The 17703-nt window shown below is 43.2% G+C and overlaps 1 protein-coding gene across 3 annotated transcripts in view; it reads right to left on the minus strand.

Annotated features, from left to right (window-relative positions):
* Positions 1-17703, minus strand: part of ZFHX3 (zinc finger homeobox 3) — a 601913-nt gene that overhangs the window by 87135 nt on the left and 497075 nt on the right. For all 3 annotated transcript variants that reach the window (XM_033942405.1, XM_033942408.1, XM_033942407.1), the window contains 2 exons: positions 13160-13293; positions 12841-13041 (listed from right to left, as the gene is read on the minus strand). In XM_033942405.1, coding sequence (XP_033798296.1) covers positions 12841-13041; positions 13160-13293 — 335 coding nt within the window. The remainder of the gene's footprint in view (positions 1-12840; positions 13042-13159; positions 13294-17703) is intronic.

Raw genomic sequence — 17703 nt, forward strand, 5'->3', positions numbered from 1 at the left:
CAGGAGGACCTGGGATCCCTCCTGCCTGATCGTGTTGGTGGAGAGGGGTGGATCGCAGCAGGAGAGATGGCTCATCTCTCCTGCCGCGATAGCGATCCCAAGTGCCGCTTTTAGCAGCACTTGGTGGTATTGCTATCACGGCCTGATTGGCCCAGGCGCATCAAGGCCCACCCACAGGAGGGGCTTTAGGCACCTGGGCCACGCCCACAGGAGAGGCAAGGCAACTGGGTCAGTTCTGGTTGGCCCAGGTATCTAAGGCCCCTCCTGTGGCGCCTGGGCCAATCAGGCCCCAAGGCCTGTCATTCTGAGAATGGCGGGCCTGCCGGATGTGCTTGGGACCCATCTATCCGTCCAACTTTTTTTTAAGGTAAAGGGGTGTCGTGGGGTCGGCGGGGGGGGGGGGGAGTGTCTCGTGGTTCAGCGGGGTGTTCAGTGGGCCGGTCAGGGGGCTGTGTCTGGGCAGTAGGGCCTGGGATCCCTCCTGCCCGTATCTTAGTGGGGGGTAGGGGGTCTCTGGGGCAGAAGAGCTTGGCCTCCCTCCTGCCCGGATTGTTGTCGGGCGAGGGGTGTGACAAACCCAAGTCAGTTTAGAGTCTTGTGTTTAACAAACCCGAATCCGTCCCAGGTTTTGTCCCAGAAATGAAAAGAAAACACACTGAGCCTAGATGTAAGAGAGCTGATCAGGTGGCATGCCAATCGACAGAGCTAGCTGACTACTGCTCAGATAGTGAGATGGAGTAAGAGGAAGCATGGCAAGAAAGGGATAGGCAGGAAAGCTGTACCCAGTTTAAACCTGTTCCTGCCACTGCTAGAGGTTTTCTATCTTTTGAATAGCCTGTGCCTGTTAGAACTAGGGCTAGAAAGAATCCTGTCTGTAATCCTAGGGAGCAGGCTAGTATGTGGAAGGCCCTTCCTCCACCCAATCTTAGGGAGAGTGGCTCTCCACAGCATAAAACAAGTCTCTTCAGAACAGGAAGAGGAGAGAGGCAACCAGGAGAGGAGAGCAAGTCCCTCTCTCCCCAACCAGGTGACACATACTGGCAAATGACTGATGCAGAGGAGATGTCTTCTTCTTCTGAGCTTTGGGAGCAGGATCAGGATCAGGGAGAAGCCATGGACATTCAGGAAAGCCAGGTAGGAGTCGAGTCTCATCCTATAGCCATGGAAATGGAGTGAAACAGGAGTTTTGTTTTCTGCCTATAGTTTTTGAGCTTCTAGTTCAACTGTATTTTGTTGTGAGAGAATTTAGGTTCTCTCCTTAAAACTGATCTTACCTTAGAGCATTGGGGTGTGTGTTTCCAGCAACTTGTGTATTGTTTCCTTGCTTGTTACTAAGCTGGGTACTTATGTTGCTCTCTCTCAGCTGTGTGTGGTTACGGCAGCAATGTTTCAGAGGGAAACCAATAATGGACTGTGGGATAAAACGCTACCAGCATAGAGTGGATCTACTCTGGTGAAAAGGACTAAGTTATATTATACTGCTAAGCCCAGAAGTATGGGACTACACTGATAATTAATGTCATAGCAGCATAATTATTACCATTTTACTAATTTATTCTGTTACTTGGACTGTTATTGTTCACTTGTTTATATTTACAAAGCCAATAAAGATATTTGGGGAAAAAAGGATCAATACATTATGAATTATAATAAATATAATCTAGATTAAGTTAGAAACTAAATAGTACTTAAAATCAACAAATAAAATTCAATTCAAGATAAAGTATTTCTGAAATAGCATAGCTGTGATTCTCTTGTGAAACCGTGCCAGAACATGTATTTGCAATATTGAAGCTAGGATCGAGTTTCATAGTCTTAGGGCACACCTTGAAATCCAACAGAACAGAATAGTGATTTTAGTATTGGATTAGTTATTTAGGCCTGGATTCCTAAATAGCGATGTGTCAGTCATGCGACAGCGCTGTTTAGCAAATCGTGACAGAGGAGGGGCGGGACCGCGGTGGAGGAAACAGCACCAAAGCAGCGCAAAGATCACTGGCATCGCGATCTTGCTGCAGGCTGCTTCTATAAGGTAAACAGTGCGGGGAGGCCAGGGGGAACACGCAGGCTTTCCTGGGGGGGGGAAGAGGGGGTGAACAATCCTTCGGGGTGGAGGGGTAAGCAGTTTTTTGGGGTGCGATGAGCAGGCCTTCAGGGGGGACAGGCAGGCAGGCCTTCAGGGGTGAGATGCAGACTTTTAAGGGGGGGGAGACAGGCCTTCAAGGGGGGAGACAGGCCTTCAAGGGGGGGAGACAGGCCTTCAAGGGGGGGGACAAGCCTTCAAGGGGGGAGACAAGCCTTCAAGGGGGGAGACAAGCCTTCAAGGGGGGGACAAGCCTTCAAGGGGGGGACAGGCCTTCAAGGGGGGGCAGCCTTCAAAGGGGGGGACAGGCCCTCAGGGGAGGGGGGCCCTGGTGTAGAAGTACACGGAAGGAAGGGGGAGGTTTAAAGAGACGTGCATATGCCAGACTTTGGGGGGGAAGAAATAATGGGTCTGAAAATAGAGGAGGAGAGAGATGATGGACCATGGGATTTAGGGAGGGAAGGAAAAGAAAGGGAGCGAAGTTGGACACAAGGGATGGTGTGGAGGGGGGACAGAGATACTGGATAGGAGGGTAGTTGGGAAAAGAAAGGGAGAGATGGTGGACCCTGGGATGGTGGGGAAGGAGGGAGAGATGCTGGACAAAAGGGTAGTTAAGAAAAGGTGGATCTGTGGAGGGAGACAAAAAAAAGTTAAGATGCCAGACCTTCTGGGGAGGGAAGGGAAACGGAAGGGGAGGACAGAGATGGAAGATGGATGGTTAGCAGGGAGAAAGAAGAAAGGAGGAGACCCTAGCAAGCAAGTTATCAGAAGACAACCAGAGCCTGGGACCAACAAGATTTGAATAATGACCAGAAAACAAAAGGTAGAAAAATCATTTTATTTTCTATTTTGTGATTACAATATGCCAGAGCTGGTGTTAGACCACAAACGTGAGCTAGGATTTAACAGAGAGGAAAAGTCTTTTTTGTTTATTTTGTTTACACCACAGTGTCAGTGTGGTTAGGAGAAGGTAAAGGGAGGGTGAAAAAGCTATAAAATAAACCCACCAGGATGTTTGGAAAAAAAAAAATCAAAAAAAAAAAATCAATCCAATTGGGCAGGAAAATCGAATCGAATCGAAAAACCAATTCAATAGGCTGAATCTAATCAATTTTTTTTCCTGAATCGGGCAGCACTAGTTTCAACTACTGGAGTAACTGCTGACGCTTGGTACCTTAGGTCTCAACTACTGGAGCTGCCATTGAAGCTCACTCCAGTCTATCCAAACCATGTCATCATTTGAAGGATATAGAATATTAAAAAAAGTCTGCCCAGCACCATGCTCATGATCCAAATTACTGGAGTTCCCGTCAAAGCCCTCCCCAGCCCATTCTAAACTGATTTGCCAAATTCAGGGCGCAGACCATGAAAGTCTGCCTGGTCTATCTTGAATGTTACTATAAAGGCAAATACCAGGATATTTAATTCCATCAATCAGTTCTAATATGGAGGTATTGAAGTTAGGGGGTGGGTCATTAGAGTGGGCAGACTAGATGGGCCATGGCCCTTTTCTGCCGTCATTTTCTATGTTTCTATGTTTATCAGCTTCAATCATCTATAATAATAAAACGCAAAGCACACATGCGCACTCTCACCGCGTGCTTCCCTGATCCCTGTTCTGTCGCACTGTGCCGGCAAGATTGCGCATGCGCACTTACTACACCAGGACTGCAGGTCGCGCGGAGCGGTGGCTGCTGGGAGAAGGGCTTTGAGGCAGGTGGCTGTCGACGGAGGGCAGACGCAGGGCCAGGACGGAGAGCAGCTGCATCGCAGGAACCTCCTCGCCCGCTAACTCTGCTCGCCAGTGCTGGGTGAACTCCTCCGGGTCCCACATTCCACTCCGCGCCGGGCACCGGCAGATGGGAATCTCTCTGCCTGCTCTTTCAGCTATTCGGCGCTGACGCGTCCGCTTTTGGCGCCTGCAGGACGTGGTGTCGGTTTCAGGCTGGAGCGGCAGCTGCCAGGAGGAGTCGGTTTAAGGCGCACGCGGTGGTGCGGAGTGGCGGCTGCCAGGAGGAGGCCTTCACAGAGCGGCGCTGGTGGCGGCTGCCTTGGCCCTCCTTCAAGGCAGCACAGCTAAAGCACTCAGGTAGTAAATAAATCCTCTGACGCTGGATCAAAGTGAGGCTGCCCTGACCCGCGGCTATCTTTGCCGCTGAGAGTGAGTGTGAAATTTGGGCACCGACTGTGTATTTGGGTCCCTTGCCCTGATGCAGCCTATGCAAAAGCAGAGACCTAGCAACAGATACAGTGAACTTGAAAAAGATAAGTTCTTCTTCTAAAGCATATCTAGCTATAACGCATATCTATGCTAGAATTTGGATGTGTGAAGTTTTGCTAACACTTTTATGAGTGCAGTGGAGAATTTGAGATAACATGGGTATGCTTGGACATTGAGTGTACAACAAGGAGGTTTTTTGAACCAGTGAGGTGGAATCCCTTTCCAGTATAGCCTGCAAGTAATTTATTGGCGGCATACGGGAATCTGAGTCTTTTTCCTCCTTTAAGAAGATCTTTATTGATGTTTTATTAAAGCCTTCAAAAAAATATATGGAAGGGAGGCCTACTGCTGGACAGGGGGAGCAGGAAGAGGTGCTGATGGACGGGGGGGGGGGAGAAAAAGGAAGGGAGACCTACTGCTGGACAGGGGGAGCAGGAAAGAGGTGATGATGGACAGGGAGGAGGTAAAACAAAGGAAGAATGGCTGCTGCTGGATAAGGGGAGCAGTGAAGGGGTGGTGGTGGACACAGGGGAGGTAAAAGGAAGGGAGAATGGACAGGGGGAGCACGCAAGGGGTGGTGACAGAAAAAAAGAAAGACAGAAATACAGAAAGCGGCTAAGGAGACAGAGCGAGAAAGAAATAAAGACAGACACACACATATATTCTAGCACCTGTTAATGTATATAATAAGATGTCATCAGCATATGCCAATGATTCCATTTAATATCATTTCATAGTGCAACTTGTACAGGGGGTTTCAGTCTTGTCTGAATTTTCCAGCAGCAGATAATGCTTATATTCTAGAATTTCTATTTGCCGCTTACAGCAAAAGAACAGGTTTTGGGAGACAAAGGAAAATCCTCATCTGCGCCCAACATTTGGAATTTTTATCATAACTTGGATGACTAAGGCTAAAATAACTGGTTCAGACCCTATTCAAGTCCTATTGTTGCAGTCAGACCTTCACAGGAAGGATGTTTAAATCTCCTTGGGATGAACACAAAGGATCTAGAATCAGAAAATAAGATTAAATATTGAACTAAGGCCAGTACTGGGCAGACTTGCACGGTCTGTGTCTGTATATGGCCGTTTGGTGGAGGATGGGCTGGGGAGGGCTTCAATGGCTGGGAGGGTGTAGATGGGCTGGAGTAAGACTTAACAGAGATTTTGGCAGTTGGAACCCAAGCACAGTACTGTGTAAAGCTAAGAAGTAAAAATTTAAAAATTTAAATTGAATCAGGTTGGGCAGACTGGATGGACCATCCGGGTCTTTATCTGCCATCATCTACTATGTTTACTATGTTATTCAAAGATTTCTGAAGCTGTCAAGCTATCACCTTCAGGCCTGGAGGGTTACGATGGAGGTACTGACATGTCAACCTTTCTTGCTTAAGATAGATATTAATAGTAGTCTCTTGGCTTTATTAGCATCTAGATCCTTCAAGAGAGGACCAACGGATTCAATTCCTAGAAGAGGTAATAGGTGGTTGATTGTTCGGAAAGTGGAAGTTTGTCCACTAGAGTTCTCCTGTAGCATTCCAGCCAAGGAGGTATCAGCCCATATTCTTCAACCCCCTTAAGCATGGGACTACTAGTCCAAGTTCCACAGGAAGAGTGAACATCTAGACGTTTGGACTATTGTAATGTCTTGTACCAAAAAAGACATCAGGCGTCTACAAATCATTCAAAATACTGCAATAAAGCTCATTGAAAACACACACAAAAAAAATACAATCATGTAACTCCACTCCTATTAAAGGCGCATTGGTTACCATTAACCCATAGAATAACATATAAAATCATACTCCTAACGTTTAAAACATGTAATTCCGATCTTCCAGATTTCATGAACAGTGTCCTAATCCCTTATAAACCATCGAGATTGGACAGCATTCGGAGTGGCAGCATTTTCATGCAAAACACATCAGAATCCCAGTACCTGGACAAGTAGTGAAAAACAACTTTGATATCAAGCTAAGTGATCATTTAAAATATTTGTATGCAATGTTGGCACAATTGAAAGGTTTAGCAACTCAAAATGCTAGTGCAATGACTGAGAAGTAAGCCATATACCGGAGGGTAAAATCACCGATGGTCCCATCTGCTTAAGACCTTTGGTGCCAAAATTCAACATTACAGAGAGCTTGCCAAGACCCATTAAACCTAATGACTATTATCCGATGCTACTCATCCATGTTAGCCCAAACAATACTGCTAGGTACCCCTCTGAATGTATCAAAACTGACTTTGTGGCTTTGGGAGAGAAGTGAAGCAGACAGGTGCACAAGTCGTGTTCTCGCCAATCCTCCCTGTTGAGGGCTGAAGTCAAGGCAGAGCAGCTCACATCCTGGAGATTAATGTTTGGCTGTGTGGATGGTGTCGTTGAGAGCGTTTTGACTTCCTGGATAATAGGGTGATTTTCCAAGGGCTGCTGAGCAGAGATGGTGTTCATCTATCAAAGAAGGGAAGAAGTGTCTTCAGCAGCAGACTATCTAACCTACTGAATTAGAATCGTTGGGGCAGGGTGATCAAAGCTCCCAGAGTTAAGTGAATCATTAAATACTTATATACACATGGGAAAAAGGGGCAATGTCTGGAAATCAGTACAAACTAATGCTGGTAGTATGGGAAAAACAGAAACATAAAAACATGATAATAATAATAATAACTTTATTCTTGTATACCGCAATACCATGGAAGTTCTATGCGGTTAACAGAAGAAGAGACTGTACATTTACAGTGAAGTTACATTTACTGTAAGTTGCATACAGCGGTGTTACATACAGCAATGTTCGATATGGCAGAGTAGAGGCATTTAGTGTGAGGAGTAATGATGGCAGATCAAGGCCAAATGGCCCATTCAGTCTACCCATCCGCAGCATCCACTATCTCCTCCTTTCCCTAAGAGATCTCAAGTGACTGTCTCACACATTCTTGAATTCAGACACTGTCTCCACCACCTCTACACTGGGAGAACATTCCATGCATCTACCACCCTTTCTGTAAAAAAATATTTCCTTAGATTACTCCTGAGCCTAACACATCTTAACTTCTGGAACTTCCTTTCAAACGAAAGACCTGCATCATGTGTATTTATGCCACATATCTTCCCTCTTCCACCTTTCCTCCAAAAGTATACATATTGAGATCTTTAAGTCTGTACCCATACACCTTATGACGTAGACCAGTGGTCCCCAACCCTGTCCTGGAGGACCACTAGGCCAATCGGGTTTTCTCTAATGAATATGCATGGAGCAGATTTGTATGCCTGTCACTTCCATTATATGAAAATCTCTCTCATGCATATTCATTAGTGCTAGCCTGAAAACCCGATTGGCCTGGTGGTCCTCCAGGACAGGGTTGGGGACCACTGACGTAGACCACCAACCATCAGTAGCTTTCCTCTTAACTGACTCCATCCTGTTTATATCTTTTTGAAGGAGCAGTCTCCAGAATTCAGTGTTCTCCCCAGAAATTTTTTCCAGCCGGGTGGCATGAAAAAGTAGCTGGGTGGGACGGGATGGGGAAATTTGGTGGTGGGGAAAATTAACCCCCTCTTTTACTAAAGTGAACTAACATTTTAGTGCCCCTGCGCTACTTGGGAAAACTAACGCCAGCTCAATGCTGGCATTAGCATCTAGCACACGTGGCAATTCTCCACGTGCTAAGCGCACGCTAAAACCACTATCGTAACTTAGTAAACGGAGCCCTAAATGTATACTATTTTTATTAGTTAATTATTATTATTATTTTCCAATGCTCAATATGACTTCCTTTTTTAAGGTTTGACACTTGTGCCAGAATATTTTTACTAAGTTTAAGAAGTATTTGCCTTCTTTCAAATGATATAGAGGTTAAAAAAAGGGAAAGGCGTTAATGAGGTCATTAGGTTCAAACTAGCCATTTATTTCTGCATGAATTTAAACAACTAAAAAAAAAAGATAAATATAGCTCATCCAGTCATACAAGAAATGGCTCTACAGCAGGGGTGCCCACACTTTTTGGGCTTGCAAGCTACTTTTAAAATGACCAAGTCAAAATGATCTACCAAAAATAAAATTTAAAAAAAAACCAAAGCACACTGTACGCAGAGAAAATGTTAATTATCATTTATATTCCGCGGGTTTTCAAAGAGGTCAAGGCAGACGATTCTATGCTATGTCACCTCAGGAACAACGATACAAAAATAGACAAATATATCCCCTCCCTTTTTATTAAATTGCAATAGCGGCTTTTAGCGCAGGGAGATGCGCTAAATGCCCTGCGCTGCTCTTGATGCTCATAGGCTCCCTGTGCAAAGAACGCTATTTCGGTTTAGTAAAAAGGGGCCATAGTGCAAAATATAGACAGCATAAATTCTCAAAACAGACATTTTGATTCTTTATTGATTTTTAATCAAAAACAGTGTCATACAAATGAAAGAACCAAAGATATTCCACATATTCCACTATTACTTGAGTCCCGTTCCTCTTTTATCCACAAAAGTTCTTCATCCACTAAACTGTACCATTCCCTCGAGTTTCTGCAGCCCAAATACATGACCTTACATTTCTCAGCTTTAAATCTTAGCTGCCAAATGTAAGACCATTCTTCAAGCTTTGCTAGATCGTTCCTCATGTTTTTCACATCATCAGGGATGTCTACTCTACTGCAGATTTTGGAATTATCCACAAAGAGGCAAATCTTACCCAATAGCTCTTCAGCAACATCGCTTACAAAAATATTAAAAAGAACACGCCCAATAATCAAACCTTGAGGCACACCTCTGGTAACATCCCTTTCCTCAGAGTGATCTCCATTGACTACTACTACCCTCTATCGCCTTCCACTCAACCAGTTCCTGACCCAGTCTGTCACTCTGAGGCCCAAGCTAAAATCTAAATACACCACATATAGTGCACCCCCATATCCAATTATATGGTCAGCAGGTCAAGGAAATTGATCAGATTTGTCTGACAAGACCTGTCTCTAGTGAATCCATGTTGTCTCAGGTCCTGTAAGCCACTGGATTCCAGAAACTGCTCTATTCTCCATTTTAAAAGCATTTCCATTAATTTATTTACCATAGAAATCAGACTTATCAGCCTGTAGGTCTCAACTTCTTCCTTACTTCCACTTTTGTGGGGAGGGGCCACATCCACCCTTCTCCAGTCCTCTGGTACCACTCCTGATTCTAGAGGAGCATTGAAAAGGTCAGCCAGTGAAGCTGCCAAATCTTCCCCAAGTTCCTTCAGTTCTCTTGGTTGTACACCAACCAGTCCCATAGGTTTATCTACCTTCAGTTTAGCTAGCTCCTAATGAACACAATCCTCTGCAAATCGATCAGGGTCTACCACACCTCCAGTCATATTTGCTTTTTTTTTCCCTGCAGGTCCACTCCCCGCACTTCAGCTGTGAACACAGAACAGAAATATCTGTTAAGCAATTCCGCCTTTTCTTTATCAGCTTCTACATATTCTTCCCCTTCACCCCTGAGTCTCATAATGCCACTTTTGCCTTTCCTATCACTAATATATCTAAAAAAATGTCTTGTCTCCCCACTTTTACCATTTCAGCTATTTTTTTTCCATTTTGCATCTTTGCTTTCCTGACTACACAACCAGCCTCTCTTAACTTTTCCAGATATTTTGCATGTCTTCTTCTTTCTGTGATCTTTTGTAGTTTATGAAAGCTAACTTCTTATTTCTTACCTTCTCAGCTACTACTTTTGAGAACCAAAGCATCCTCCTTTTCCTCTTACATTCACTTACTTTCCTTACAAAATGGTTTGTTGCCCTTATAACTATTCTTTTCAGTTTTACCCACTGCTTTCTTACTTCTTTCAGACGATCCCATCCAGACAATAATTCCTTGATGTAATCCCCCCATCTAAACAAAGTTTTGTTTTTTTTTAAAGTCTATAACCTTCCCTTCTGAATGGGTCCTCTCTACTCCTGTCTTAATATTAAACCACACCATGCGGTGATCACTGGATGATCACCTACTATCACATGACATCATTCTACAACACACCCTCTTACCATGTCTCCCACTGCAACTATTTCCCGCAAAAATATGAAAGTGCAGAAACTTTGTGAAGAACCCTCGTATTTACCTTATTTTGATTCTGTTCATTAAAAATACACATTTTCTAAAACAAAAAATTATTTATTTATTCAGTTTTCTATACCGTTCTCCCAAGAGAGCTCAGACTGGTTTACATGAATTTATTCAGGTACTCAAGCATTATTCTCAGTCCTTCCAGGCAATGGGGGGATTAAGGAACAGCGTGGGTTTGAACCCACAACCCCAGAGGGCTGAGGCTGTAGCTTTAACCACTGTGCCACACTCTCCCTAAAACAAAATTATCTTGCTGTGGTTACTGTTTGTTAATAAGAAGCTATGTTTTGTTCATCTTACGCGGGTCAATTGATTCCTCTTCACATAGCTATGTCAGAAACATGTTCTCCTTACAGTAACAGCAAGATAAGTTCAGTTTAGAAAATAATCCAGGTAAGTAGCCATCTCGGACTGTTCCTAAAAATTTAAATAATATAAAAGTTAAATACGATTGGAGGAAAATGATGTTGTGACTTTGAAATTATCCAGATTACTGAACATTAATAGCACTGGAAACCTCTTCAGTACTGGAAACTGTAATGTAACATACCATGCCACACCTCATACCCTTTGAATATTTGTCTATTGACTATGTTTGAGCGAATGTCTGCAAAAAAGGTGGTAAATAAATCCTAATAAATATAATATAATATGAGGAGAAAATCCTCAGGTAGCTAGGATTCACTAAGCCCACCGATCAAGTCCCAACCACTTAGCGACCCGATTTTCCTCCACCCCATTCACTAACCTCTGTCCCGATCAGCCTCTGATCCGCACATGCAAATGAGGGGGAACGGCATTCAAATGTAGGCAGGCAGGGATTCACTAAAAAAAATGAAGGACACCGACTGGGCTGACCGATCAAAAATAAGCGACTGCTGAGGACCAGTCGCTCAGGTCCTTTCCGACTGCCCTGCTTTCTGCTCCGACTCTCCTGCCCTTCCCCATAGTGCAAGCCTGTGGTTTTAACCCGTGGGTTAGAACCACGGGCTTAAAAGTGAAGTTAAAAAATAAAAAAAATTTGCTGCTTTTGTAAGCAAGCGCAGACCATCTATAGGCAAAGAAGATGATCAGCGCATGCTTCAGGATCGCTCACTAGCAATCCATGTGGTTGGATGGGGCGTATCTCCAATCGCCCTCATTTAAATACAGACTCGCTGTGGATCAGTTGGCCTGCTGTGGATCGGCAGGTTAGTGAATCTAGCCCATAGTGAGATATCAGTTTCCTTTCTGACTGAGCTAGAAGTCCACAGGAACAGGAAGAAATTACAGGGTCAAAACGGAGACTGGCCAAGATCATCCTGGGAGAGTTTGTCTAGGAAAATAACACCTACTTTAGAAATAAGAACAGAAAAATGTTGAGAAGGTTGTGAGTGGGTGACAATAATACATCAGGTGCAGGGCATCATTTCTGGGGGAACGGCCTGGAATGCCCAATGTGCAGCAGTGGCAGCCAAAAAAGCAAACAGGGATGGTAAATAAGACCAAGACTATCATAATGCCTCTGTATCACGCCATGGTGTGACCTCACCTTGAGTAGTGTGTTCAATTCTGGTCGCCATATCTCAACAAAGATAAAGCAGAATTAGAAAATGTTTAAAGAAGAGCAACCAAGATGATAAAAGAGGGTGGGACTCCTCTCCTATGAGGAAAGACTAAAGAGGTTAGGGCTCTTCAGTTCAGAAAGGAGACAACTGAGGAAGGGATATGAATGAGGTCTACAAAACCTTGAGTGGTGACACTTCATGAAGTTACATGGAAATGCCTTTAAAACCAATTGGAGGAAATCGTTTTTCACATAGCGAATAGGATGTGGTAAGAGCAGTTAGCATAGCTGGTTTTAAAAAAGGTTTGGACAAGTTCCTGAAGGAAACGTCCATCGTCTGCTATGGGGGAACCACTGCTTGCTCTGGGGTCAGCAGCATGGAATGTTGCTACTAATTGGACTGGCCACTGAAGACAGGCTACTGGGCTGGATGGACCATAAGTCTGGACCCAGTAAGGTTATTCTTATGTTTTGTTCCAGTCCCTCTGCAGGGAAGAGGAGAGGAACAAAGCAGAGAACAGTCCCTCTGCTCTCTAATCCAACCTCCCTTTAAGAGCTCCCCCTGCCCACGTGCCCTTCATTTCTGACTACAAATTAAGCTCTGATCAGATGAAGAAAGGGAGCTGAAGCAGATCTATTCAGAAAAGATAAAGTAATAATGTGGCAAAGTTGATGATTACACAGAAAATGGGAAAATGGAAGCGACCCTGTGGAGGTGGGTGGGGGAGAGTCATTACCTAGAACTGTAGAGAAGGGAGAAATGCATTAAATTAAATAAGGTCAGAATAATGATGGTAATAAAGGGGCTTGGAGAAAGCCAAAATAGTTGCTATAAAGAATCCAGAAAGCTAAATGTTGGGGGGGGGGGGGGGAAACATTCTGGAGACTCACCGTCATAATCAGCTTCTCCACACAATCAGGTGCCACACTGTGCAGGTGGGTGAGGTGCAACTGGAGGTGGATCTTGTTGTTTAGCAGGTCCTGGCAGAGAGGGCAGTGGAGCGTGGGCTGCACAGAGTGCTGGGCCATGACATGTACTCGCAAGCGGTTCACATCCGAGTTACTATATTTGCAGTAAGGACACTGATACATCTGCAAGAAACAAGACAAAAGGAGGAAAATAAAGGGCCTATTTAGGGCTAGCAGGAGTATGAGAACAAGACTGGCGAAATCTTTGATCGAAGAGAGATGGAAAAGACCCGAGATTCACCTGCTCCACTTTCATGTCCTTTGAACCTTTTGGCCAACTGGAGGAGACCGAGGACTCTGAGCTACACATTAACGAGTCACCTTTGATGCCTGTCTGCAACTCTGCTTCTGGCTTGTCCAACCGGTTAGGGAGCACTGGAAGAAAATGGAAAGGTGATTTTAAGTTCCCCCACTGTGATGTTAGATTTAAAATTCCTAAATCCCACCTACTAACACCAGCCATGAAGCCCTGAATCTACTAAAAATGGTTTGGAATGATTCTGTCATTATAATTCCCTAAAATCAAACCAGTAATGTGCCATCAGTGAATAACTTGTTGGCATGATTGCTGTACATACTGGAAGCTAGCAGTGGTTATCAACCCTGTCCTAGAGGACCCCCAGTCAGTTGGGTTTTCTGGATATCCCTAATGAATATGCATGAGAATAAATTTGCATATAATGGAGGTGACTAGCATGCAAGTATGTCTCATGCATGTTCATTAATCAACAAGCACGGAGTAGAGAGTTGCATGGGGACAGAAATCTCACCTATCCCTGCCCGTCCCCGCCAGGATCCTCTCCGTCCCCACCCATCCCCGTAAGAAATTACCTCCATCCCCGCCCGTCCCCATAAAAAGCAGCAATTACTTCTGACAGGATCATCAATTCCACAGTTTCTTTTGTGTTTGCGCTGCTGTTTTCCTTGTGGAATCTCTTTGGTGGAACCCTTTTTTTGTTTTCTCTTCAGGTAATTAACTTATAAACCCCCTCTTTTACTAAGGCTGACATGTCTATTATATTATATGGACGAACCCTGCTTCCAAAGCCTTCCATCCCCGTGGGAGTCCCGTGGGTTAGGGGGGATTCCTGCGGGATTCCCATGATCCCCGTTCCCGTGCAGACCTCTAGCACGGAGCCACACAATACCCGCTATTCTTAAGGTTCTATTAATTTAATTATCAAACATTTATTCTTTTGTTGTACACTTTTATAACACTATCAATCACCCTTTATTTCAAATTTGAAACCCTCCCCTTCCAGTCAATCGTCCCAAAGTTTATCCATTCATTATGTAAATTTCTGCCTTTTTATTCAACCAGTTTTCCAGTCTCGTTTATGAACATTGTTCCAGAACTGATATTTTATCCTTATTCCTCTTCAAATGCAAATACAATCAATTCAGCTTTCAGCCCGACATAGTTCTATGTTTCACAATCAATGTGTCTTCAGGGTGATGGATATTGTTTATGACACTGTGAATTAATTTGTTATATAAGTGTACAACAAAAGAATAAACGTTTGATAATTAAATTAATAAAACTTAATAATAGTGGGTATTGTGTGGATATATGATGCATACTCATTAGGGATATCCTGAAAACCCAACTGGCTGGGGGTCCCCCCCCAGGACAGGGGTGAAAACCAACGATTTAGATGATAACGTCTTAAAACATCTGGGTGCATAATATTGTATCTGGTTTACATTATAGAACATTTACCCTTTTGGAAACAGGTATTAGTGTCGCTTCAGTCATGAGCAAATGGGGGGTTCTTTAACTACTGTATGGGATACTATCATTCATGAGCTGAGAAAAAAAGCATTAATCTAATGGCCAATTGTTAGGTATTTCATGGGAATTGTGATTACTATGTTAGTCCGCTTTGTTAGACAGAAATAAGACGACACCTTTGGACTGGCTTGGCATGGCTCTTCTCCAAAGCCTTTATTGGAAAGAAGAACCAGCTAGTCAGTCACTCACACACACACAAGGAGTGACTACCAACAGCTGCACATACTTATTCACGCCTACCCGAGCAGAGAGCTCTTTCCTGCAAAGTTGGACCTCATCTGCAACTTTAAATTGTTACTTACTCTTATTTCTAAACCCTGTTACTCTGTCTTATCTGTCCATATGTTCCATTTCTACTTGCACTCTATGCTATTATCTGTTAAGAAGGTGCCTTGGTCTATGTTGGGACCTAAGGACAGATATTTTCGCCTTTCACGTCTCCACCCAAGAAAAAACAGAGAGGAAGAGATGCCTTATCTACACTCAACAGTCTGGTTCCAGTAACTGTTCAAGGGAGAGTCCAAATAAGAAAGCATTCTCAAACGCTAATGTTCCACTGGTACCAGAAATGCGACAAGAATGGGAAAAAAGAAAAGATTCTCTAAGGACTCTTGAACAACCGCATATTCCTGCAGCACTCAGTACTACTTGTTGCTGAGAAATCTGCATCTTCTCAGACACTTCTGAAAAAGCCATAGTCTAGAAACAGAGACATGATGGCCGCTAAAGGCCAAATAGCCCCTCTGTTACATCCACTATCTCCCAGCAGCAGTGGCCTACTTGAAAGCTATAGATACAGATGGAGTATCCCAAGTGGGATTCATCTTTGACAAAGCCAAGTTATCAATGCAACCTAATCATATCATTCCACGCTTGGAATTACGTGGAGCAGTGTTAGCAATAGAAACAGCAGTAAATAAATCCTAGAAAATAAAATGAAATCAATATGATCACTTTCTTAATGACCTTGCAAATAAAGGTGCTCAAAGGAAACTTCAGAAGCACAACGAACAGAAAATTTTCAAAATTAACATGATTAAGAACTTTGAAACTGATGCAAAAAGATTCCATAGAGACATTGGTTTTCTCACTCATTGATTTGTGGTGTTTATATTTATTTATGGTTTTAATAAATCACTAAATTTCAGAGAAAGTGTGAATGGTCCATCCTCTCCTCACTCCTCTGGTCCTCCGCTGTAGACAGGTCCATCCTCTGTTTGCTCCTCTGATCCTTTGTCCAATCACGATCTGGCTAGTTTTGGCTCTGCATTATTTCATTTGTGAAGATCATCCAAAAACCACCCAAAAGTCTAGTGGAGACCTAGGTTCACTCCTGTAGCCTTCCCTGTCAAAATACCTCCCACTGGAATGGTTCAACATTATTGCCCTTAACTTTACAAGGGAGTTAGGGGACTATCCTCAAACCCAGGTTGTTCTCTGGTATTGCTTTTTTCCTGTATAATTTCTCCCGGGGATACCCTTCTTCCTGTGAAAGATGTACACCCTGTCACGAGTCCTATCTAAGCAATGTACAATCTCAAACAGATCCATTAAATGAAAGGAAAATACCGAACCTCATGCAAAGAAGCATCCAATTTTATACAATAAAAACAAAAAGTGTACAGAATCTACACTATTACTGATCTGCACTAATATATACAGACAACTCAAGACCTAGATGAGTTTGTACTATTCAAAACCCAGTGTAACAGCATTTGATGAAGAAAAGATACCTTTTTATTGTACTAACTTAATGAATCTTTGACAATCTTTCAAGAGTTATCTTCAACTTAGGGCACCTTTTACTTAACCACGGTAGAGCTTTTTACTGCAGGCTGGTGAGGGTAAATACTCCGACGCTCATTCAATTCCTATGAGCATCGGAGCATTTACCTAGCTGGTCCCCGGTAAGAAGCTCCATTGTGGTTTAGTAAAAGCCAGCATTAATTTTTATGTCCATGTATTTTAAGGGAAACTTTGTAACAGCTGTGATTTTCTTTCTTTAATAAGGCTGGTTCTAGATGGTTGATTGTTTTCTGGCTTTCTACTGGCCAATTTTTTTTATACGACTTATTCATTATGCATATATAGAACTTTATTTTATGTGGCAGACATGATTTTTGCTACTTTGAGCTTGGTATCAACTGACCCTTTTAATATATAATTTGTTTAGCTGATCGTGGGTAGGGTTTATTGCTGATGTTTCATAATATATAGTTTTTTCTCTCAGCAGTGTATAGTAATGAGATCAGGAAGCTCATTATAAAAAGCCATAATAATTGTTAGGTGTATTGCCCAAGGTACATACATTCTGTATGTTGTAAACATTTTTCTGACTTAAGTGCAACTTATCTCTAGTAAAGTCCTTGGCTTCATAAAGAAAACAAGCTACAGGATTGAAAAAAATTTACTCTACATATCACCACTGAACGTCGCACATTTATGACTTCATTGTTCTAACTTCCTTCTTTCGGTTGTGCTGCAAACACTTGTCTACAACTAACTTGGCATCCTCAATGATTGAAAACTTTCTTCCTTTGAGAGGCTTCTTGAGGTTTGTAGTCCTTCAAGGCCAAATCAGGGGAGCAGGCTGGGTGTTTCAGAACTTGAAAGTGAAGATCTGCCAATTTTTGCTGTGTAATGGCTGCCATGTGAGGAGCAGCATTGTTTTGAAGCAGCAAGATTATTTTTGATGTTTGGAGATACTTGCTGCTTTTATTTGTCCAGAAGTGCAATGTAGTACTTTGCTGTGATGAATGCACCCTTTCTCAGATAATCTACAAGCAAAATTCCATCCCTATCCCAGAAGACAGATGCCAACAGTTTGCTTGATGACTGATGTCTGTGTCTTGAACATCTTGGGGCTTGGGGAACCACTGTGTCTCCATTTTTCGGATTGCTCTTTTGTCTCTGGATCATATACTGAATATTCAAGTTTCATCCATAGTTATGAGATGGTTCAAAAATCCCACAGGATCTTCCAAAATCAGTCC

The sequence above is a fragment of the Geotrypetes seraphini genome, chromosome 4 (assembly GCF_902459505.1).
Source record: "Geotrypetes seraphini chromosome 4, aGeoSer1.1, whole genome shotgun sequence".
In the NCBI taxonomy this organism is placed as follows: domain Eukaryota; kingdom Metazoa; phylum Chordata; class Amphibia; order Gymnophiona; family Dermophiidae; genus Geotrypetes; species Geotrypetes seraphini.